At 36.8% G+C, this 26,231-nt stretch overlaps 1 protein-coding gene across 2 annotated transcripts in view; it reads right to left on the bottom strand.

Moving 5' to 3' along the window:
- LOC109102138 (glypican-3-like) overlaps nt 1–26,231 on the bottom strand; it is a 123,176-nt gene that overhangs the window by 16,484 nt on the left and 80,461 nt on the right. For both annotated transcript variants that reach the window (XM_042770301.1, XM_019115464.2), the window contains 2 exons: nt 22,890–23,001; nt 3,070–3,274 (listed from right to left, as the gene is read on the bottom strand). In XM_042770301.1, coding sequence (XP_042626235.1) covers nt 3,070–3,274; nt 22,890–23,001 — 317 coding nt within the window. The remainder of the gene's footprint in view (nt 1–3,069; nt 3,275–22,889; nt 23,002–26,231) is intronic.

Genomic DNA, 26,231 nt, shown 5'->3' with positions numbered 1-26,231 from the left:
GCAGTTCTTTTTTAACCTTTCATTCATCAATATATTAGACAATAATTATATAATATATATATATATATCATGTATAGACTATATAATAGTAATGATATATATAATAAATATAATTAGATATTCTTATTATTTAAAGCTAAATTATAAATAAAAAATATACTTTTAACTGCTTTATCATATATTAAAAAAAAATCATAATTTATTAAACTAGTTTAATGCTAATTTATAAATATACTTTTGATGTGTTGTTTATTGTTAAGGGAAAAAAATACAAATTTAATATGTAAAAATGATCAACAACCAATAATACATTCATGTAAAAATATAATACATTAATGTAATTATATACAACTTTAAAGGGTTAAAATGTTCTAGCATGTATGTAGAAATGAACATCAACCAAGATTAAAAAAATGCTATAATAAAAATCACTGTTTATTGTAGGTTAATAATAACAATTGCATGAACTAATGTTAACAAATCGAACCATATTGTGAAGCATTGAGCTGCTTCACTTTGTATCACTCTGAGTGTTTGTGTTCGTGGCCTTTTAGTCTCTGCGTTGATCTCTGAAAACACTTGATCCCGCTTTTGCTTTTTTGCAAGTATTTATGTTGGCAGTGAAAAAATAAACTTAATAACTGGCCAGTTATTCATTATTAATGTCTTGTTTATAGAACTGTTGTATAAAATATATATCACACTTGGAACTGGTGAAAATCAGTCTATTGCACACAAAGAAATAAACAGAACTTCTTAAAAAAATATGTTTAAAATCATCATATGCACCGCCGCTCACATAATCTTTTCCAAAGCGGGCGGCTGACATTAAAGTAAGTGTGGTGAGGCAGATGACACGACCTCAGCACTGGCTGTGTGTATCTCGGGGTGTGTGCACAGGACACACACACAGCCCGTGTCCTGGAATAGCTCTGCTGGCCTGGAATGCGTGGGTCAGTATGGGGGTTGGGGACAGTCCTGGGGGGTAAGGAGGCCTGGAATCTGTGCCCAGAGTGAATGACGATTTATCAATCAATCCAGATCATTCAGAACATCCACAAAATTACTGTCCAGCTGACAGCTTTGATTTACGAAGGGGTCTGGGCCCAAGGTTCGGCCTGTCTGCACCTAGTTGTTGTTCTGTCCGTCACGCTCCCCAGGCCCCATCTCTTTCACAGAGCTTTGAGAAACCAGATCTATGTCGTCCATCTCAGCACACCAGGCACAGACAGGACTTCCATTAGGAAACCTGCCTATGGATGACCTTCGGCATTCTGGCTTCCTGACCCCTCCCCGAACGACTAAAATGGGATGAAAAGACAGCAGGGCCGAAGCGTGTTTTACTGGGTCATCAGCAGCTTTCTGCCTATCTGCTGTTATTTGTGTACCTGTTTCATCAGAGGCCTAAAGGTCTACACTAAAACAAAACTTGAGCAAGAATATTGGTCAAATATTGAACAAAAATCAAACATGAAACTGAATGACTAAATGTAAAATGGTAACACTTTACAATAAGGTTCCATTTGTTAACATTAGTTAACTACATTAATTAAAACAAACTAATGATAGCTAATAATCTTTATTAAATATGATGCACTAAATGTTTTGAAACGGAACTCATTTAACATGAAGTGTCTTTTAAAATGCCGTGCTCAGGCCTTTATGCTGAAAAAGCAGCAAAAAATTTTTTTTTCTTCTATGTTTACCGTGGAAAGCAGAGCTGTTTAACGCAAAAACATGTTCTGCGTAAACCAACCCTAAATATGCAGTCAAATTTACCATTGTATGGCAATAAATCCATTCACTCAAACAAACAATTACAAAAATCACTTACAGAGGATGAAATATTACTACGAAATATTTCTTCACGCAGATTTTACGACAGGTTCAAGTTGGTCACACAGTGTTGCCGAGATGACCAACAGAAAGCTGCTTTGATTGAAAGTGACTTTTGTGTCAGCTGTGCGTCATTACTTTGCTAAACTACGAACAACTGACAACTTTTTGCCTGTGAAAAGTTGCTGAAATGTAGCCAATTAACACAAAGAATCAACACAGGGCTAAAAATGCTGTATTAGCCATATTACCAAGTAGCATATTAACTTGTGCCAAAACCCTATAAAGTTTGCACAGCCTTTGACATAAACAATGAAAGCTATCAGAAGTGTTTTCTCCTGCCTTCTAAGTGTCCTAACCTGAATGATTGATTATATGGTTGCTCTTTATTATTAGCATTTAGCATTGTTTTGCCCTGCTGTTCACAACACTATCAGAACAATCCTGTGTTTCTTTCTCTCACCTCCCTAACACACACACACACACACACACACACGCAAACAAACAGAGAATGAGAGACGACTGAAGAGAGGAGCGTTGATATAAAATTCCAAGACAGGAAAGATATATCATCAAATGTTCATCCTGTGCAAAAAGCATTCTCTTCATTCTTAATAATTAAAGTAGTAAATCTTCTGCGAGAGGAAGGGAGGACGTGCACACAAATACTGCCGGCTCACAGGTCAGAGAGCATTCAGACCTCAGCTCTCGATGCTGGATGTTTTATCACCGCTTCACTTCCTCGGTGTAAATTTGAGTGCTGATATGTGTGTTATCCTGTCCTTCCACATGTGCTTTATAAGTGGGATTCTCAGTGTAACCCTGGGCCCCTTGCGGCGCTACCCTGAGAGCCCAAATCTCTGCCACAACAACACGATCAGGACGACAACTCCCTCTGTTGTGTTTGCTCAGCTGGTCAGGCTTTGTCAGTCAGTATCAAACTCCTTGTTCCTGCCCTTCTACTGTTATTCTTTAGCTCTGTTTCATTTCTTTGCACTAACATGGTTTGTTGGGTCTTTTGTGCTTTGTTTTGCATCAAAGGAAACTTCTCCCATGTACCTTAATTGCTCCCTCGGACAATGATAGGGTCGCGAGGTCAATGATAATACACAGATACCTGTAACCTGTGAAGTTAGGGCAACTTTAACATAGATTGGGCAATATCATTTACAGTAGCACCAATCAAAAACTCACTGATACTAAGAATGAGTTTGAGTGGGTGCTATCACTGACCTGCAAAGATGCGCAGGCGCTTGCGTCTCGGAGGCGGCCCGAGTCCAGAAACACCAGTACACTCATCTTCATCATCACAGTCCCCGCTTTCTAGACCCTCCTCATCCTCATCTGCCTGACCCTGTCCGGCTGGGTCTCTCCTCGCAGCGCCCCCTCCTGGTCGAGCCCTCCATCGCTTTTCAGGCAATGTCACCATCCGCAAAAGCTACAGAGAAAAGACCATTAGCATCGATTGTGTGTGGATAAATAGAATAAAACAGTATACTTATGCTGAACAGAAATGTTATAATTGCTATTGGCAGCTACTACTCTAAGACAGGCTTTCCCAAACTGGGTGTGGATATGTGTTAAATTATTGAAATATTAAGGGAGGTTCCATTGGAAAAAAGTTTTGGAATCCTTGATCTAGAACATGTATCATATATCAGTATGAGATTAGGCTTATGGATTTGCTTTCATACTGTAGATGAAAACTGTCAAACAAAGTCATGGTGAAATGAATTTGTTAGTGCTAAATGTCAAAGATTTTTTCAGAGTGATTTCAGCATACAGAGAAAAATGGCCAATACACAGTGGTTGGAAACTAGTTAGATTTACTGGACAGATTCTTGAGTAGTATCTGAGAGATGACTGTAGAAGATAAAAGCCATCATATCTTAATAGCAGAAGAAATAACAATAGAATTTGGTTTCAAATTTTATTGGTAGTTCAAATTTTATTGGACATTATTCTATTACAGTACAGCATGCAACTCCAAACTATTTTAAATGGCATTTTGTGAATTATTTTAGAATTATTATACATAACATGTGAGTTGATATGATTGCCTAATAATTAAAAAAAAGCTACAAGTTAAATTTATACTTTTAAAAATTAATTCGTCACACTGCAAGACTATTTAAAAAAGTGGAAAATTAAAAAATAAATAAATAAGAAGAGAAAAAAATTCTGACCAGATAAAGAACCTACACTTTCAGCATTATTTTTAACCTAAAATCTTGATGTTGATAAGTATGCATCCACCAATTATTTTGATTTAATTTTGGGTTAAACAGATCAGCTACTTCCTGACAAAAATGAAATTTCATTAATTGCTTCGTATGCAGTATGTGTGGTATGTATAAAACGTGACATTGAGGATTGATTTTGAGCATGATAAGGTTAAATATATAAAGTTAATTTATCTCATCAAGCCATTAATTTCCAAAAGACTTTTTCATGTCTCTCTTTTTAAACAGTACTGCACTGAAATAGAGTCAGGCATAAAAGGATAAACGTTAAATGAGTTGATTCCAACATCGACCGCTGTTGTGTTTTGCCAAACTATAATTGCTGAAAATTCCATCGTCCCCCTCCACCTTCTGCTTTTCCTTTAATCTTTCTACTCTGTCTCCCTCTTTTATTGATTTCCTTCCGATGTGCGGACACAAGCATGTGCTTGTTGATGTTGGTTTTTTTCATCGCTGTTGTTGTTTTTGTCTACAGGAGAAAATTGAGATCAGATGGGTCTGGCTATGGATGGCTTCGCTCTGAAACAAATCATAAGGCAACAGCTTCTGACCAGCACACAGCTCTCTCTCTCATAAAAAAAAAAAAAAATGGATAATTATTATATTATACCCCTCAGAAGATAAACAGGCCTTACTAAACATACAAACCCCTCCATCTGTGACTTAATGTCAGTGTATTCTCAACAGGGAAAGTCATACAACATGTTCCACCAGATCTTCACACAGGCCTTCATTCAGGCCTGAAACACGGGAGGCACAGACCGCTTCTGTTTGAACAAATCCGCAGGGCCGGTTATAGCAGTTACACAGAAACCGATTCATTTATGCAGTTTGCCCACCGGCAATGACACCAAAAAGCATACAACAGACAAAAGACGCCTGATAACGGTGTGAAAATGAGTCTGGGATAGCGCCACCTAGTGAAACCGCACTCCCGTATTGACTTCTGCTGTTCATGTAACTGAAATAACAACAAACGCGCCTGTTTTCCCTGTGCGAGGAATGGGCCTTTAATGCACTCGGCTCTCTTGTTTCAACAGCATGTTTTTGGAGAGCTGCATGAGTCTAAGCCCTAAGCACATTAACTGAGGGCTCTGAATTCCTTCCTGAAGACCGTTGCCCAGTAACGATGTGAGACGGGCAGTCCCTACAATCCATTTAAACTCTTAAAGCAAACAGTCGTAAAGAGAAATAGAGAGAGAGAGAGAGAGAGAGAGAAAGAGAGAGAGAGAAATGCGGTCGAGGGCATTTTAAAACAAACTCTAAAAAAGGTAGAGGGAGAAAAGAAAAGAGAAAAGCTTAAGGACAACTGTTTGGCTGCCTGTTTGACACTGGGTGTATGGAGAGTAGGCCGAATGGATGGAGCACAGCCACTTGCCACCCCACACAAAACACACACACACACACACATGCAGTGGCCAGCTGAGGTAGCATAGGATGCTTTGGTTTGGCTGATTAAAAGTACATTTCTAGCTGGTGCCACTGTGTCACAAACTTGTTCATGCTGTAAAGCTCACGTTTATCTTGTTCACCATGTTAACAAGTTTACAGCTTTCATACTGTACACAGTGCTGTGTAAGAGAAGAGCATGTGCCACTAGTATTTTGGAGTCTATTTTTGTCTCATTCGTTGTGTGCTGAATTCAGCAGAAACACTATGAAAATGTGCTTTAAACCTTTTTAACAACTCAGTGTTTTGCAATATAGGCTTTTATGAAGCAATATAAAATAATAGAGTGAATCACCCATTGTTTGAAAAAAGACATCTGTTGTACAGTGACAGGCGCATAAACACTGTCTATTCAGCAAGTTAGAAAACTTAAACAGTATTCTCTAAAGACTGGGTTCGCTTCCTTGGTAAATGTGCCCACCCCCCTCTGTAAATTTGAATTTGTAATAATCACAGGTGGAGCTGTGGTCTGAAAGATGTGGGGGGGCGGGGGATTATTATTGTGAAATATTATTACTGAATTTTCAGCATCATTACTCCAGTCTTCAGTGTCACATGATCCTTCAGAAATCATTATAATATGCTGATTTTGTAGAATATATAGAAATTTTGCATAACGTACAGTGTGTCTTTCAGTTGACCTGATAAAACCCTGTCAAACCAATATGGTTAAGAAGGTGAAGGGGAAAAATTTGAAACCAGTTTTCACCCATCCCGTTTAATGAATGTAATAACTGTGGTAGCAAACTCATGATAAACACTGATGTATATTTTTTCAGTTATTAAAAGAAATACTTAATATATTAACCAAGATATCACTTATATTTTCTTAGATCAATACTGTCAGTGTGACGACACAATGCAGTGTATCAGCTGGAGTGACGCTGCTGCTGTGAAACAAGCCTGGCTCATACTAGAGAGCCTCAAGGAAGCACGGAGGACACAAATAAAACAAAATATGCTCGATAAATCAAGAACAAGCCTCATACTTGAGGACTCCCCTCCTCCTCTTTCTCTCTGCGGTCCAGAGGCTTTAGGAGCACAGAGCTCATGGAATGCAGCGGAGCTCAATGCAAAAAATGCAGTTAGTGTCTGTTCAGCCATGTGATCCCTTCCTTCCCTTACTGCACAGAACGCAAAGGAAAACTCAGCTCACAAACTCACAAAAGGTCAACATATGGCAAAGTGCTCAGGGTGACCACAGACCTGTCGCTAAGCCCCACACCAGGCCTGAACTTTGCTCAGGGTCAGTGCTCAGAGCAATATAATAATTCCACATGGCAGTTTACTGTTTAATCAAGCAGACAAGAAATGGAGTGTATAAGAGGAGAAAACTCACAGGAAGGTCTGGAAATGATAAGACCATGACTAAACAATGATTAGCCCAGTGCAGATCTCATCCAGAAAACCTGCTGCTGCGATGATATGGTCTTGTGGGTGAGTGTTGCTTTGGGGTTAATGTATATAATTTTTTCCCCCACTGTTTTTCTTCCTTCCCATGCAACCCCTTGAGATATTCATACATGTGACCCTGGAACACAAAACCAGTCATAAGTGTCAATTTTTCAAAATTGAGATTTGTACATCATCTGAAAGCTGAATAAATAAGCCTTCCATTGATGTATGGTTATATGTTAAGAAAAGACAATATTTAGCCGAGATATAACTATTTGAAAACTGGATTCTGAGGGTGCAAAAAAGGGTATCTTATACAATGAAGTTTAAACTTAAAGTTAAGGGTTTATTTCAATCTTTGAGCTGAAGTTTGAACAACTGTAATAGATATTATTGTAATAAAAAGCACCTCAAATATTCCTATATTACCTCCATTTTATGAAAGCCTATTTCTGCCACAAAATTAAAAGAATATCACAATAAAGTTTTTTTTCTTTCAGTTCTGAGCTTATATCTCACAATTCTGACTTTTTATTTCAGAATTGCAAAAAACTCACAATCGCGAGACAAAAATGTCAGAATTATATGATAAAAGGTAGCAATTACATTTTTTGGCAGAAACAAAAAAAATCTGAATTGTGAGACGTAACTCAGAATTGTGAAATATAAGCTTGGAAACGCAAGAAAAAAGTCAGAATTCTGAGTTTATATACAAAAAGACCTTTTTTTCTCAGAATTGCACATTTATATATATAAATTCGCAATTCTGACTTTTTCCCCCCTGAGAATTTAATGAAAAAAGTCTGAATTATGAGATAAAAAGCTGCAGTTACTTTTTTAAAATTCTTTATTCTGTGGTGGAAATCTGCTTCCATACCATCCCTTCCCATTTCCTCTCTAAAACTAGTTTTGCAGCAAAATTTCTCTTTTGATCTCTTCCCTTAGTCAGTCTTACAGTACATACAAAAAACATCCACCTACTGTGGAGAAGACATGAGAGGACAAGACTTTTTTTCCTCCATCTCTTTTTCTGGTAACCACAACACACGCTGTGGGGCGGCAGTGAGCAGCTGAGGGTTGTGTATGGCTGGGGTATAAAGACCCCAGAGGGGACAGAGATAAAGCCTGTGGTTTGGCCCTCACACTGCAGCAACATATCCAGCATGTCACCGCTCTGAAGTGTAACCCAAACAGGGTCAGAACAGGGACACGGCTTCCCTTTACAGCAGCCTACATGTTTATGTGTTTGCGAGAGAGAGAGAGAAATTGAGGAAACCGGATGAAATGTAGAGAAGACTTTTTTTCCATCCTACCTCTGATTAGCATCATACCATGTATTGTGCCTGTTCAAGACGAAAAATGAACATGTCTGGACATGTCTGCCGTAGCTTGTGGTCTGTTCATGTGGTGTTTTGCATGCTGCTGTACTATATATGAAACAGCTATGCTATCATACTCTACAGTTCAGAACTTTGCGGTAAAATACATAAAAAAAAAAAAAATTTGATATAGAGAGAAATTACTTTTATTCAGCAAGGATGCATTAAACTGATCAAAAGTGACAGTAAAGACAATTACAATGTTACAAGAAATTAATATTACTAAAGAGTGCTGGACTTTTGAATTTTCTATTCATCAAAGAATCTTGGAAGATTTTTTTTTTTGTATGTATTGTATGTATTTCCACAAAAAATATTAAACAGCACAGCTGTTTTTAACATTGACAATAAGAAATGTTTCTTGAGCAGCAAATCAACATATCAGAATGATTTATGAAGGATCATGTGACACTGAAAACTGGAGTATGGATACTGAAAATTCAGCTTTGCATCACAAGAATAAATAATATTATTAAATATATTCAAATGGAAAATAGTTACTTTAAATTGTAATCTTATTTAGCAATATTATGGTTTTACTGTATTTTTTGCTCAAATACCTGCACATATGACTCCTTTCAAAAACATAAAAAAATCTTACTGATCCCAACTTAATGTACAGCACTGCTGAACTTTAATATGAAGCTATGAACACTCTCAAATGCTCGTAGCGCACATCGTTCTTTAAAAACGAATCTGAATAATCAAATAAGCCTAGTGCTTAAACTCAGTGTAATTTCGTTTGAATTGTAATTTCCAGCATTCTTAAAATGATTCCATTATGACCTCTGCCCCACATAGAGCACTTTTGAATTTCCTCATTTATATGTGACAAAGGTCACACACACAAACAGCTGCAATGAGTGTTTTTTGTGGATTGGTGAGGACCTTACAACCACTTTAGTTGTCGTGGTTCATACTTGAGGAAAGAAGGGATAAAAATGGTACATTTTCACTGTGTGAGTCATGGAAACTTCAATATAAACCTGCCTGCGCACACGTTTCATGCATTACTCAACATTTATTGAATTTGAGGTGATAAAGAGGTGGGGAGGTTTAGTAAACCTTTATTCCCTTTCTCTCTTTCCCAGCATCCCCTCTCACCTGTCTGAAGAAGAGGCAGTCACGCAAGACACTGTACGTCTGAGACAGATGAAAGAGACAGATTCATTTCCTAGAACTAATACCTGTTGGGACAGGAGCACAAAGAGCAGGCCTCCTCTAGTGGCCTGGGTGTGGGCTTCTCTAAAGATGATTTATGTGTGTTTTACCACATTCGTCTGAATCAGTTCCTTTGCAATCTAAACAAGTCTCTGTAGTAGCTTCCCCAGTGCTGTTACAAAGCCATTTTTCAAAGAAAGCTAAACAAATCACAGATTTGAGTGCCTTTGAAAAATATATCTGTTCCATTAGAAGAAAAAAGGAGGCAAAAATATTTAGAAAGGTGGGCTTCATTGTTGTTTTTGTTTGTATAAAAATATGTCTGGAAGAGCTGTGATGAAATATACATATTATTTATCCTTTAAAGAACTGCACTTTTCCCAATAAAAAAAAAAAAAAAAAAAGCTGAAGTTATAAAAGTGAAAATAATTTACAGGCCTTTTATCTAGCAGTGTTAATGTTGGTATGTGTGCAGTAAAGGCAGGTGATTGTTTGACAGAGCAGTGAGAGCTAAAAGAGTTTCTGATACGAGGGCTGCTGGTTAAATCTAATAAGTGTCTGAGGACAGGCCTTGCTTGTCTTCTGCCCCAGGGCTTGACATCTTATCGCCATCATTCCCAAAGTCATGTGGTCTGAATGCAGTGCATCAGGGGGCATATTACAGAAAGATCCTGACTTTAAAATCTTATCTTATTTGTTTGGTAACCATGGTAATTTCAGTTAGGACCACATTTAGGACAAAAACTATTACTGAACAGCATTTCCTAAGTGTGTTATCTTATCTTAACTACAGATAGGAAGGGGGTATTACAGAAACCTTGACAAAAAAAAATGCTAAAAACTGTCTTAACTTTAGGACAACCCCACAGCTGTCCTAACTTTAAAATGATTTGACTGAAAAAACGCTTACAGTTGTGCTGTCCAACAATGGTATTACATTTATTAATAATTGAAAATGAATAACGGAGATGTTTAATAGTAGAAAGGCTCTTGAAAGGCCCTGAAAACACTTTTTAAAAAAAGTAATTACAGACTGCTGTGCAACATGATATTACAGTTAGCACAGGAACTGCAACCAGCATTACTTAGACAAACAAAGCATCATGGAGCATTACCGGTTATAGTGCAAGTGACTAATGCCTTGCGTTTTTTTTTTATACAAAAGGTGATTTTCAAAGTGAAGTAGCTTCTATTATTTTGTTTACCTCATCAGCAGCTCGCAGTGTTGGCTGCTTGGTAACAGACCTGAGAGTGGATTGCCGAGCTTGATAATGCAATTTAAGATTTCCTAGAGATAAGACACGGTTTTGTAAGATAGGATAAGAATCCCAAATCAATTTAAGATTTGCTTCTGTAATACGAATTTGTGAAAAATCCTAATTTAACATATCTTAAGTTAAGACCTAAGATAAGAAATTTTCTCTAATACGCCCCCTGATTCCCAGATCAGCATTCTCTCATGAACACATTGGGCCCTATCATACACTCGGAGCAATGTGGCGCCAGGAGTGACACAAGTGTTTTTTTGCTAGTTTCAGCCCAACGCAGTTATCATTTTCAAGTCCTGCACCACGTTGTTTAAATAGCAAATGCATTTGCGCCCATTTGTACACCCATGGGCATGCTGGTCTGAAAATGAGGTGTATTCAGGCACATTGTTGGCACGTTGCTATTATGAGGCAACTGAAATACATTGCTCCTTTGACCAACTGAAACCTGGTCTAAAGTCAATGGCACAATATGGCCTTTAAAGGGAATGGGAGATGAGACTCTTATTGGTTTATTGCACGTTACGCCCAAAACACATCCATGACTCATTAAGAGAATAGGTACAATCCTTTTGGACCATGCACCCGGCGCACCGACCATTTTTCCAGTCATTAAACTAGCAAAAGTGGATTCAGACACACCCTAACTGCACCTGCGCCCTGTGCTTTAGACCATGCACTTACATAGTTAAAATATGGCCTATTGTGTGCTTTAAAGCACACTAGGGAGCCGGGGCCCACTAGGGGGCCTCAGCAAACTTCCAAGATGAATTAAAATTATTTAAAACAAAACAAAACAAGCATTAAAACAATCTTAACTTTAATTCATCCCTTCAAAACTTTTTTTGTTTTCGTTTAAAGAGCTAGGGCTCCCATGGCCTTGAAAAGCCTTGATATATGAGGTAGCCTAATTTTAAAAGTGTGATTATATAGAAGGTAAATTAATAAAATATTCCATGGTCATTTTTATATATAAAAAAAATCTAGACAAGCTCTGCAATATTTAATGCATGTAGAAATTTTATGTGTGTATATATATGTGTGTGTATAGACCATGGGGCCTTCAAATATTGTTGATAATAGGGGGGCCCTACAGTCTAAAAGTTTAAGAACCACAATTTTAAAGGTATAGTTCACCCACAAATACAACTTCTGTCATCCTCAGGTCGCTCCAAATCTGTATGACTTTCTTTATTCTGTGGAACACAAAAGAAGATATTTTGAAGAATGAGCTGGCTGTTCTTTTAACATACAATGCACAAAAATGCAAAAAGTAGTCAACATGATTCATGTGCTACACATATTTGCATAATAGGTTTGTGTGAGAATTAAACTGACATTTAAGTATCTATTCCATCATAATCTTTCCTATGAGTGAGCTGAATAATTAATTCTACGTAAAAAAAAGTCAGTTTCATAATTTTAATTACTGACTAATTATACGTAATGTATTAATACTGACTCCGATTTTAAATGAAAATAAAGTTTTTCTTTAGACCAAACTATCTGTTCATGAATTTTGCACTGCTTCAGTTATTTAGCCGAACAAAGTGTGATTTTCTCTTTTTTATGTCAATTTTTTAATGTTGTTTGATTAATATTAATAATATAATAGACAGTAATTTCTCATTAAATGTCACATATAACACCTCCCTATTGCCAAAAAAATTTATATGTACATAGGCCCTATGTTATCTAAAATCCTCTTGTGTATCGCGTAATTCCCGCAAGCTCCCTTTTGTTTTAAAATGAGTCTGACAAGCCTGATCTATAACCTCACCCATTTTTCACATTTATGCAGACAGATGTAAGAGTCTAATATGATCTATACAAGCAGCTTGAAAAGATCCATACATGCAGTCTAGAAATGTGTGTGTGTGTTTTTACAGTAACGTCCCAGGTCTCACTGAAGGCTTGTCTTAAGCATTGACACTGAGCAGTACACCACATGTGTGAGCGCTGCCTCCTTCTCTTCTGTCTTTCTCACATGATCTAACTGCTACATTGTAGAGACATTGATTTGAGCAGTGAGGCCCCCGTAACAAAAGGAAAGAGAGACAGAGGAGACTCTATGATGACCCTGCACGGAGAGGAAACAGGAAGTGAGACATCTGACCCACCGAGAGGCTCCTGCTGTGTTTTCCGGCGAGGCCGCTGATGGAGCGCCACATTTTTCTGAGGTTCCTCTTTCGGCTCACACTGGGAGATACGGACAAGTCATGAGAAACGGCACATAGAGGCAAATCTCACAGAGAGCCCAGGGGAGGCTTGAGTTTCAGTACAGCCTGAGAAACAACACGACCGTAACCCTTCCACCTGTAAGCCTCTTTCCCTCACACACAGTCACATCTCATTGTATTCAGTCTACAATCCTCATAAGGCAACCATAATCATGTTTGTCAGGAACACTAACCCCCAGATGCGAGGCATGGCTCCTGGTGGGGCGACAGAGCCTAGACCAGGGTTACTGTTCAACCAAATTACGCATGCTTTGCTTAATTTCAACTGCTTACTCAAAACATTCAATATACACAACAGTTTAAATGTTTGGGGTCTGTAATAGTTTTATATTTACACACACACACACACACACACACACACACACACACACACACACACACACACACCCATATATTTATATATATATATATATATATATATATATATACTATATATATGTTAACAAGTTTGATGATATATTATATATATATATATCATCAAATATATATATATATATATATATATATATCATCCTTTCTGAATAAAGATATTAATTTCCTTATGTGGAAGTGTATATAATAACTATTCAACTTTTTCCTCTTAATTTAAATGCACTGAAGAGTTTGCCCATCTTATATTAAACGGTTTTGCTTATTTTATATGCAAATCACTCTGTAAGTGTTCTGGTAATTCCTCAGCTAAAATGGCTAAAACTGAAATTAAAATATATAAACAAAACCATTAATGAATCTAAAATTAAACTGAAATGTAAAAAAAATTTGAAAATCCAAAACTATAGTAATCTTGGGGGAAACACTGAGAATGATAATAAATATGTGACCATTAGTTTAATTTCCTAAAGAGTTTTGATTGAGCCGTCCAACATGACAACTTCTAGTTCTGTCTGTCTGTCTGTCTGCACAGCTGTAGATGAGGTGAGACAGGTGTTTGTGAACACTTCAGTCAATACATGCACTTGTTTATTTTTGCATCCCTATTATAGTAAGTCCTTTATTTCTGGTCGGTCAGTGGCTCAGGAAGTGCCCTCTGTAACATTTCCATGTCACAGGAAGTCTTTCCAGCAGATCAGGATAACAAATATCTCCTGTTAGTAAACAGGTTTGTCGGTGACCATGTACGGTGTAGCCTTACATTTCCTTCAGCACAGATGAGCTCTGGTTATAGGGTTGTTGTTGACTGGCTGTGTGGTAATTGTAGCCAGTGTAGTGGCTGAAGCGTGTGGGGGTAGATTGGTGGCAGTAGGGGGGCACCAAACTTCTGGCCTGCGGGACGAGGGGGCTTTGCTGAGAGGACTGCTGGGAGGAGGGTTTGGGGGCTTCAGCCTCATTAGCAGCTAACTAATTGGAAGGAAAAGACCTTTCATGTGCTCCGTCTGACCTCCCAGACAGCAGGGGAGAGAGGAACAGATAGAGGAAAAAGGGAGGGGGAAGGAGGGAATGTGAGAACTTACAATAGAGGGAATGGCAGAAGAAAGATGTAAGAAAGTGCCCAGAGGTTGCCCGTTTCATAGCTCAGGAGACTTCATGGAGTTTCATTTAACTAGCAATTTTGTCTCAGATGTTTCTTTTAAAATTCCTTATTGGAAATAAAAATAGACATCAATGAGACAATAAGAAACTACTCTGAAACTAGCTTTTCAAGCTGCTCTTTTGAAAATGTAGTTTAATTTTAACTACACTACATGCTACTAATAAAAAGTGGGTAACTACAGTTAACTAAGCTTTTAAGGCAGCAATATCTTTTAAAACACATCTCTAAAATGAATCAAACTGATTTGACTGTCAAGTTAAATTTGACTCTCTAAAGCTGCACTACAGAACTTTGGCCTCTCTAATGCCATCTGTGGTTAAGACATGAAATTGTTTTTTTTGTGTGTGTGTGTTTATGCACTGATTTTCTGTGTGAATGAGTTATACTGATGTCCCCCTGTGATCAGCATATTGCAACAGATTTAATATTCTACTACAAGACCCACTGACAGGAATAAGAAAGTCCTACAATACTCTTAAAAATAAAGGAGGTTTTTGCAGAGATGCCATAGTCAACCGTTCTTAAAAAGAACCATTTTTCTTAGTGTGAAGAACATTTTATAATCTAAAGAAACTTTTTCCACTATAAAGAACCTTTTGTGGAATTTAAATTCTCCATGGATGTTAAGGTTCTTTGTGGAACCATCAATGCCAGTAAAGAACCTTCGTATAAAAAAAATATATGGCAGTCAAGAAACCAAGTAGTATATCTGCTACCAGACCTTTTTTTCTCTGTAACCACGCAGGGATGAATGACATAAACCTGAAATATTTTTGAGACTGATTGTTGATTTATAGATACTGACAAATCTGAACACAGAATATGACATTGTTGAGATCTTTTCTAAACATTCTTCTAGAAACGTGAGATTACTAAAGTCCTTTTCTTAGAAGGAAACATCTCAAAAGTGAGTCTCCATTTGCTTTCCATTTATTCTCATTGTTTTCATACTAATGAATGAAAAAGGGAATAAGAAAGCTAAACAGGGGAATGAAGCAATGAAATGTGAAAAGTGGTGAAGTGTTTAAAAGCAAAAGAGCATGGAAAGAGACCACATGAGACACATGGTTGTCAGAACAAGAAGACTGCATTAGAAGGACATATTTTCTAAAAGGAAAGATATTTATATTGGAGTTTTGGGTGTGAGGGCAACAGCAAACCAGGCAGTTGAGAACAGAGACATGCAGAGGCCATCAGGAGTCACGCTGGGATCGGGGGCCAAGCACAAAACCCACTCTACTCTGGAGTCTTTCTAGACTGCTTTAATGTCAGGTGTCACAGTTAATTTGAAAAACCCTCATAGCACCATCAAACGGACCAGCATCCACTGAAACATACATTAAGCTGCCATTTGAAGTGTGTGTGTGTGTGTGTGTGTGTGTGTGTGTGTGTGTGTGTGTGTGTGTGTGTATAGACAATTTGCCTAAATATGTGTTTGTGTGTACTAAGACTCAAGCGATCATGGTAGGGCTTGTTTAAGAACCTTCAAACTACCAACCACAGTTAAACCACATGTACTTCACATACCATCACAGAAGTATAAGGATTCAGATTAAACCAGTAAATTTCATATTATACAAATAGTACAATACAGATAAATTTAGATGGATTTGCATATTGGCTGGAGGTTGGCTCAGTTTGGGGTCTGTAAAATTTGTAATGTTTTTGAAAGAATAATTTATTTGATTAAAACACAGTAAAACCAAATATTCTCTATTCTATCCTACTGTTTTCTATTTTAATATATTGTAAAATGTAATTTATTCCTGTGATGGCAAATCTGAATTTTCAGCAGTGTCACATGATCCTTCAGAAATCAATCAAATTAATTAAAAAGATTCTGTGATGAATATATTGAATGTATTTGTGATAAGCATATTTTTATTATATTATAGATGTCTTTACTGTCATTTTTGATGAACTTAATTCATCCTTGCCAAATAGATTATTAATTTCAAATTTTAAAAAAAAATGTTCAAAAAATCTGTCCCCCAAATTTTGAATATTATTTTATTTTTACTAAAAAAAAAAACAGCAACTGTTCTACATTTACATTACATTTATGCATCTAGCAGACGCTTTTATCCAAAGTGACTTACAGTGCATTCAGGCTAACATTTTTTACATAATGTGTTCCCTGGGAATCAAACCCACAACCTTTTGCACTGCTAACACAATGCTCTACCACTGAGCCACGGGAACACTCTTTACTAATTCGTGTCTCATGTGAAGAGGTCTTTGGAGCTTGGTACTTTTTGGTACTTTTACTCGAGTAGATGAGGTGTGGAGTCAGCGGCAGCCTGACGTAAGACTGCGTGCTGGAATGTGGAGCTCTGGTTTGTTTTGCTGTCTGCTCTCTTGCCTTACCTGCGGCCCTCCCTCTCTCTCCATCTCTGCCGCTGGATCTAATTAGAGCGAAGGAGGGCTGCAGGACTGGAGTGTGTCACATACAACTCGACACAGTCAGGAAGGAGAGCAGGAAAGAAAGTGGGATTAACATGGGAGTAAAAGCATAAGAAATGTAGGGTGGAGTTCAAAGAGAGAGAGAGAGAAGAAAGTGAGGGCATAAAGCGGGGAAAAGAAATACAGAGAAAAGTTCCAGTCAGGAAATGAGAGAAAATGTGAGTGTGCGTGAAAGATCTAGCCTAGAGTTCTTTCCCATAGTACGTGAAAAAAAGAAAAACAGAGAATCTAATTTTTCACAGAACATTCCACAAATCTAGGACAACATGAGAAGTGACATGTAATATATGCTCACCTCTCTGCCCTACACATGGTAGACACATCTCAACGCTGGAGGGAACTTCTATAATCAAAGACCAATCAGATAATTGCAGTGTTTCACCACTATCCCCTGAGCTCTGCTGGGAACAGGCTTTTTTGATCAGTAACTCAATACCCTGGAAAGTCCAGATGGTCCTGATGACGGCACTAACGGAAAGACATATTTTGCTAAAAATGAAAATCTAATTTAGCAACATGCGTAAATTAAACTATATATGTGAAGGCGGCGGTCGATAAGGAATTTGTCGATTTTCTCGACCTCTGTCCCAACATTATAGGCACCAGTAAAACTCCTGTAAAATTGCATTAAAACGTTTGTATTCTTCTACATAATGTCAGCAAAAAGTTAATTATTTTAGTGGGATTAAGTCTAGATATCAGATAACTTATAGCTTCATTCATTGAGAAATATGATAAGTTTTTACATCGATAAGTTTGGCCTTACAACTTGTCCAGGCGCAATGTGTTTTTTGTCAGCTGCTTTGTTCCTATTTCATGCTATCTAGCCTCACTGGTTTAAAATAAATAACTGTATAATAATAATATAATATTTTAATAAACTTTATTTTATAAAGCGCCTTTAAAAGCAGCTTCTCAAAGCAATGAACACAATATTATCAATACAAAAAAATAAATAAAAAATAAACAAGCAAATTCAAGTTTAAAAAAATATATATATAAACCTTAAAAACCTCTAATACATTTTGATTATGCTGCTTTTTCGCTTTCGTTCTGGACAGACAAATTGCCTTTGTCTGTCTCTGGAAACTTTGTTTCACTGTGTTAGTCCTTAAAAGTTCAATGCAGGGGATTTTTTTAGCCATAGACTGATCTCAGGGAGATTTTAGACATTTATTAAGGTTAATTTTTAAGGTTTTGTAGTTTAACAACTCCCCTCAAAGAAGTAAACTGTCCACAAATGCCGCACTATTCTTGTATAAACACGAAGAGACATTGCAGACTTTACAGATAAGCATGAGTGAATGTTTGACAGTCATGGGAACAAACACAAAAGCACATGAAGACAGACGAAGGGTGTGTGCTATAAGCTTCATCTCTGAACATCTCTGCCATTTGCACCAGGCAGAAATAGCCAGCTGATAAACATATTATGTGTGCACTGGCACTATATATGTAGGGTTTGAAATTAACTCTTGCCGGTTCTGGTGGGCTATGATTTATAAATTATGTCTTCCAACCTTTGTGCCACTCACACTGTTCTTATTAAGTTACATTAACAATGATGTGAGACAAATATTTGCATGTTCTGACCATATTTTTTTAATGGATTTCAATGTAGTTCAATACACTGACTTCTGTGAGGAAACAGCTATTAACTTTATTGTTAACTTTAAATAAAATTTAAAATTAACAGCCTATCCATTAATCTTCAATGTGTTTACCATTAAGCATTCATTTGGAGTATGCTGTATATGGAAATTACAATGAAATAACTAAATAAATAAATAAATAAATTCTGTTTTATAAGAGAAGCCACAGATAATTTAGTTTTTATTACTATTTTCTTTTTGTTTTATGGTATTCGCAAAGCATGATTGACTGTCATAAAACTGAAAGCAGTTTTAATAATAAATACATTTAAATATAAACAGTGATTTTAATAATGTAGTTTATTCTTGATATTTTAAAAACATTTCATATATACTTACGAAAACCTGTTTTTTTTTTTGTGCAATTTCACATTTAATATTTTTTCTCAGTCTGTGTTTTTTTTTTTGTGCAATTTCACATTTAATATTTTTTCTCAGTCTGTGTAAATGGGTTTCTGTTTATTGCAAAACTTCATATTAAGCTGCAGCACTGGCTAATGCACTAACTCACATAGATTTAGGCGTGAGAGATCCGTCTCTGACTGAGTCATGTTTAGGCATACAGAGTCTTTGAGCACTTGCCCTGTTGGAATAGCTTGAGCACCAAGTCATTTTTTAAACTTATAGAGACGAACTTACTCTAAACTTGGCCCTGCGCAGCCATTACATCAGCCACATTAGGCGTGAGAATTCGGGGTCTGCAGAGCTGAGGGAGGGTAAAGTTTGTCTTTTGGTGTTCAGTGCGCTCCCCGTGTCTCTCTTTCAGAAGAGGCCCAAATCTGAGCCAACAAGCCATCTCTAGAACCACTACACTAACACACTTTGGGACACAGGCTTGTCACGCTATATTCCCCCGGGAACAGGAATATTTCAAACACTGTTAAGAGCGTCCAAAAATCTTATTGCTCTGTAAAATCAAATGGGTCCACACCCAAAATGTTTTATAGAACTACAACTGCTAGAGAACACTAAGAAAGTTACAAGCCTCCCAGGCTAGAAGATGAGATACTGGCTTTCTGAAATTCTAGGAAAAGTCTGATATGAGTGTTCTGTCTGTCCGTTCTGGGAAATAACTCAAACCCCCGGCTATTGGAAACAAATGAGAACACACATTAGCACGGTGCCAGATAACACCAGATGTAAACTATTATCACAAGCTTATGTTAAACTGAACATTTCATTAAAAAAATGTTTGAGTTTCTGCTTGTGAAGTAAAGGAAACACTACCAGTCGCAATAAAGCCTCGTTTTGCATTGACATAATCGAATGAGGTCATAAGACAGACGTGTCATTGATGGTTAGTAAATAGTATGTCACTCTGTTTTGACAAAGAATTGTTTTCTTCATGTTAGATTAATGTTTTGTAGGGGAAAGATTTGAATATATATAGCAGCAGCATCAACATGATGAAGGATTATCAATGCATGAACCAAAAACCATTGGCAGAAGCTGCTTCTTTGCATAAATTTTAACTTTTCTCAACTTTGTAGACTCACTGGAGCTCTGTCTCCATCAGCCGGAACTCTAAATGAACATGAATTATTAAATAATGAACCATTTATGAATGATTTATGGCTCTGTCATGGTGAAAGGGGCTTAATTAAGATTTTGATTTCTGTCAAATCAGCTAGCGCTACTGGAGTAGCTTATGTGCTGGAAATTGTTAATTGTTTCTATTTCATTAAGGACATTGTGCACTTTCAAATGACTTGACTGCAGTACTATTCTCATGTTTGGCAGAGAATGCCATAGTAAAGACATCACATTCGTTATTCTACATGACTGTACTTATGAGGTCTTCACTGTTCAAAAAAGGCCTCACTTCACATATAGTGAAACCTGTTGAACATAGACGTGAGCTGGACCTCACTAGCTAAAAAGGCTTATAAATTGATCAGTCAAATCATGCATATATCACTAACCTAAAGAAAATCAATGGAAGTCTATGACATAATATAGTGAAACAAACATGTGTCTACGCATTTGTTTATGTGTTTATAGGGGCTGCGGATGTGTATATCTGTGGTGCGCAGATGCCATAGAGGTCTTTTGAAAGCACTTGCCATTTGCTTACCACACATGACCACACTAGATCTGTATCACTGTGTGTGTGTGTGTGTGTGTGTGTGTGTGTGTGTGTGTGTGTGTGTGTGTGTGTGTGTGTGTGTGTGTGTGTGTGTGTGCAAACACTATATACATCAGCATGAGATATTCACAACCCTGCAAGTGTGACATTGTTTAATTATGTTTTTTCCTCTCTTTCTAATACACTTGACAAAATACAATAGATGTCTAGGGTACATCTTCATTTTGATTGTGTGTGAATTATTGTCATGTACATAAATTATGTCACGTGTGTTTTGAAACAACAGCTGGACACTTCACAGGAGCTGCGCAGGAGGAAGAAACAGATGGGAAGAAGGTCAGAAGAGAAGAGAAGAGAAGAGAAGAGAAGAGAAGAGAAGAGAAGAGAAGAGAAGAGAAGAGAAGAGAAGAGAAGAGATAGAGAGAAGAGAAGAGAAGAGAAGAGAGCATGAAAACACAGAAGAGAAGAGAAGAGAAGAGAAGAGAAGAGAAGAGAAGAGAAGAGAAGAGAAGAGAAGAGAGAGGGTTTGTTTGTAGAGTAACTGGGAAAATGTGTGACCCCACGGCTCTTCTCCACAGCCTGAGGGCAGACGAGACCCACAACTCATCTGTGCTCCTCTGATGTCTCTGTGGTCTGTTTAAACAAGAGCGCTGTGCTAATCTGCTCAGATGGGGCCATTGAACATGAGGCCGCAGTGGGTTTCTATAACACACACACACACACACACACACACACAAATAGATGCAAAGCAACACACATACATATCATTCTGCTTTAAGCCAAGATATGCACAGGACCCCACTCACTCTTTTATTTCTCACTTAATTAAAGTAAAATTAAAGATTAAAAGAAATTAAATTTAATTAATTAACAAGATTAAAAAATATATTAAATAACAATAGTGAAAATGGAGTTTACAAGCAGTATAAACAAAATAAAGAAGAACAACAAAAAAGTCTATAGTAAAAACAAACACACAAACAGAAGCACACAAAACAAAATAGGGAAAAAAATAAATAAAATAGTTTTAACAAGTAGTAATAAACAAAAACAAAACAAAGCAAACTAAATAAAACAAAGTCTAACAATAAAAAATAAACAAAAAATTTGAATTAAAAAAAATAAAGCAGAGCAAAAAACAACAACAATACAATACAATATAAAAATAATGAAATAAAATAAAATGTCTAAAGTAAATTTGAAATTAAGAAATAAGAAATGAGGGTAAAAAGAATAAAAGGAATAAATTACAATGGTCTCATGAATTAAATAAGTTACTAAGTAGATGAATTTTTATCTTGTTGAATTTTCAGTTTTTTAAAAACCTCTCTCTTTCTCACGCATTTTTACTAAATCTGTCCATGTTCTTTTCTTGACTACTTTAGAGTTTTGTTAGCACTTCTCGCTGTATGTTTTATTCCCCATTTTAAGTTGTTTCTGATAAAAGAGTCTGCTGAATGAATAAATATATCAAAATGTAAATAAAAAAAGGGATAAAGTAAAGGTGAAAATTCAAGACAAAATGTGCCAATAACACATACACACACTTGGATTGAGTTTATAGATATTCAAAATTACATTGCATTGCAATATACATATAAACCCAGCCAAAAACACACATCCTCCAGGTACAGAGGAAGCACAGAAAGAGGCGTCCTTTAGATCGCCCGGTGAACTTCCTGTGGATGAGCCAGATGCTGTTCTCTCAGGATTACCAGAGTATACACAGAAAACCCTATAGGGTCAAATATCACTGTGGGATCTCGGTCACAATAGGGAACGAACTGTACATGAAATATAAGCAGACACACCCTGACTCACACACACACAGCCAAGGTGATACGACACGCAGCTGTTGTTTTTTTTTAAAGGCAGGCAGGAAGAAAGTGAATGAAAGCCTCTGCTTTGTCTGCATTAGCGTACAGATACCGGCAGCCCCTATCACACATCCTGATAATCTACAAGACTGCACCGCAATAAAACAGAGTGCAGATATGTACATCTGTGTGTGGGATGACAGGCAGACTGCTGTGACCGAGTTTAAACAGAGGTGATGAGTTTATGTACAACTGTATGTCTGTGTGCTGACTGACGGCATGGCAGTGTATTATTATTCACAGATATGTACTGTGTGAACTTCACATGTAAAAAAGTGTGTGAATGTTTTCTGATAAACAGTAACTCACCTGATTAATGTGTTTGAGTTTGTCGATGATCTGGCTGATGACGGGTTCAGGAGGCTTTTGTTTGGATTCTGAGCCGTGTGGATGGACTTTCTTTAGCCCTGGACCAGGAAACCTGCAGAATATAAATACAAATGTCCATTGCTCATATTTAAACAAAATTACAGGTTTTATTGCACATCACTCTATCCATGAACTAAAAAGTGATATAGAGACTGGGGATAGTTCCACTTTTACTACAGTAAATATTTCTTGGGTGGTTTTATTTTTTAAAGGTAATTTCTATGTAAGTGCATACATTAAGGTCAATTAAGCTATTAATATTCACACTGTTACTGTCTAGAAAAAATATACAGTTGAATGCATGTTGAACTGTCACACTACAATATAAAATACTATTTAAGTTTATAAGATGTCATATTGTATTAATTTATATTAGATTATATATATTTAAAATAAATAATGGTGTACAAATATAAAATAATAAAATATATATATACTATGAGAGAATTCACAAACAATATTCTGAATTAGGACAGTTTTAAATTACATGGGGGAGCAACACACAAAACTGCTGCTAAAGAAAACATACTACAGTGTAACTGGGACTTTTTACTTAAAACCTGATAGTGACTGAGATGGAGCCCTTCCCTAAGTGACATCTAACCCAGATGTATTTGAGAAAGAAATTTCATTCAAGATTTCATCTTAACAACTGATCATTATCATTCACTATTCAGCAGTTCCTGTTTGTTGAATGGCCACAAGCTCAGGAACACTAAAACTGCCTTTTACTGCCACCTAGAGGCAAACACGCGACCATAGGAATTTCATTTAAGCAAAAATGAAACATTTTAAACCTTTGAATTGATTTTTACCATTCAGCACATTCACCCATGCTGCACAAGGACATTCAAAGATTTCAAAAGGCACTTTAATTTGTATTTGTATTATTACATGTAGACACCAAGGGCTTTATGATGAAATTATCCCCTTTGATTTCCATTGTTCGAAATTACTCAAGGCTTAAAAAAATGAAAAAAAAGAAAAAAAAAAAAAGCATAAATATGAGTGTTATCTAAAAGTTAGTCTAAATCAGCATTCTGCTTTCCCCCCCACCACCAAAAAAAAAATTCCTGTTCTGTTGTAGCTCTTATCAGATACACAGATACACGCACAGAACCCAACAGTAAAACAGCACAACTGGGTCAGACATGTGCTGGCATCTGAATGTTTCTGAGCAACTGGAGCATATGTTGGGCATCATCAAATGCAAAAAATTGCGTGCAAAAATGTGTGTGTGTGTGTGGTGTGTGGTGTGGTGGGTGTGAGGCGACAATGTGTGTGTGTGTCTGCGCCCAAGTGTTCCTCGATCCCCCCGGGCCCCTTGGACTCATGTTCCAGTTAATTACTCCCTATTAAAAGCTAATTAGTGTTGATGCACACAGGCACATTGGTGCGAGCACTGAGGCGACAAAGAGACAGTGAGTGACAGATCCGATACTGTCACAACACCAACTTCAACTTATCCAGTTAAGCCTGTGCTTATCAAGAACTTGTCTTGTTTTTCAGTAAAAAAGTATAAAATATATTTATATAAAATATAAGTGTGCATTATGTGTGTGTGTGTATTTTTGCATATTTGTACATTTAGTGTGTAAATAAAACAAAAAACAAAACCTAAACTAATTATTGAAACTTAATAAAACTTAATTAACTCTATTAGTTTTAACATATGTTATTATATATGTTGTTTTAAGGACTTTTAAAAGTTTTCAAAAAAATGTATAAAAACACTGATTTTTGCAGTACTGTGAGTTTTCAGATGAATGAGCCAAAGATATGACCTCATGCTCCATTCTTAGCAATGACATAATCCTGAACAGTTCTATCCAATCATCTTTCATGGCGCCTTCACATGCACTGCTTATTCATTAAGCCAAATTACATTTCCATACTTATTTATTCTCCTTATTACTCTCGATGGCAGCTCACCTCCCACTTTTAATTATCACATTAATAATACAGACACAAGCTCCGTTAGAAGGAGGAGATCAGAAGACATGGGCAGCGTTTAATGGAGGATGAGATTAGCTGGAGCTTCACGCATGAGGCGCCCACCTGTGTGCTGACCACCAGGGTCGAGCAGCATCAGGTCAGCTCTGTCCTGTGTGCCTGAGAAACTCAGCTTTGTTCTGATTAGGATGGTGGCTGTTTGTGGGGAAACAGTGGGAAGGTACAAAATGAATCATCCGTTGATGCAGAAACATAATGGGTAGCTAAAGTGAGAATTCTTTCAGCAAAAAATTGCCTAAGGTGTGTTGTAAATTAGATAAAAGATCATTATAAAACAACAGAATTAGTCACACTGAAGCCCTGAAATACACAGTATACAAGAAATATTATTTGAAACATTCAACTGAATATTCAACAGGTATTTCCTTCATTTACACAAATTACTTAATGGATTAAAATGTCCTTGTGTACTGTATTGAGTCTTTGCTTTATCAAATTGGGAAGCAACTAAATAAATGATTACTGTTTAGTCTTTTCTTGTGGCTCATGGATTTGATCTGAAGCTGATTTTAGTATTTAAAGATTTATATAAAGATGCTCATGTTATAGGAAAGAACTGAAAGTGCCACACAATATAGTTTCTATCTGATTCTAGCTGACATTTCTCATAACTAGAGTTGTACACTGCATGAATGATGCCATACTGATGAAAATAAGTCATTTTTGTGGCAGACTTTAAATGCAGAAATGCACTACTTTTCAAAACGTTTGGGGTCAGTAAGATTTGAATGTTTTTTAAAAAGATCTGTTATGCTCAGTAAGGCTGCATTTATTTGTTCAAAATCTACAGTCAAAAAACAATAATTTATTAGTGTGACACAAAACCAAATTTTCATCATTCTTCAGTGTCACATGATCATTCAGAAATCGTTTGAGTGATAGAACTGCATTAATGTTGAGCTAACTGTCATTATACATATGTAAAAATTATTTAAAAATTAAAGCAGACACAGATTGCAATTGGCATTTTTTTTTTTGCATACTGTAATGTAAAAATTGACTTCATTTTATCTGCCACTGTATGACTTCAACATCATGATTCCTAAAAAAACAAAAACAACCCACTACAGGCATTATGGTACAGCGGGAGCACAGACAACCCAACTGTTACTACAGGAAATGACTACACTCCCCGTGGATGTACAGTCTGGACCAGCTACTCATGCTGAACCTGCTCAGACTCATGGCCCTACTGCGCACCCCTCAGAGATCCAACATGCCCCACTGCCCAAACCCGCTGGAGACCGCGAGAATCAATCACGAGTATCT

This window comes from Cyprinus carpio, chromosome A14, assembly GCF_018340385.1.
Source record: "Cyprinus carpio isolate SPL01 chromosome A14, ASM1834038v1, whole genome shotgun sequence".
In the NCBI taxonomy this organism is placed as follows: Eukaryota; Metazoa; Chordata; class Actinopteri; order Cypriniformes; family Cyprinidae; genus Cyprinus; species Cyprinus carpio.
Note: the sequence above shows the minus strand (reverse complement) of the source record. Positions and strands in the feature narration are given on the sequence as shown.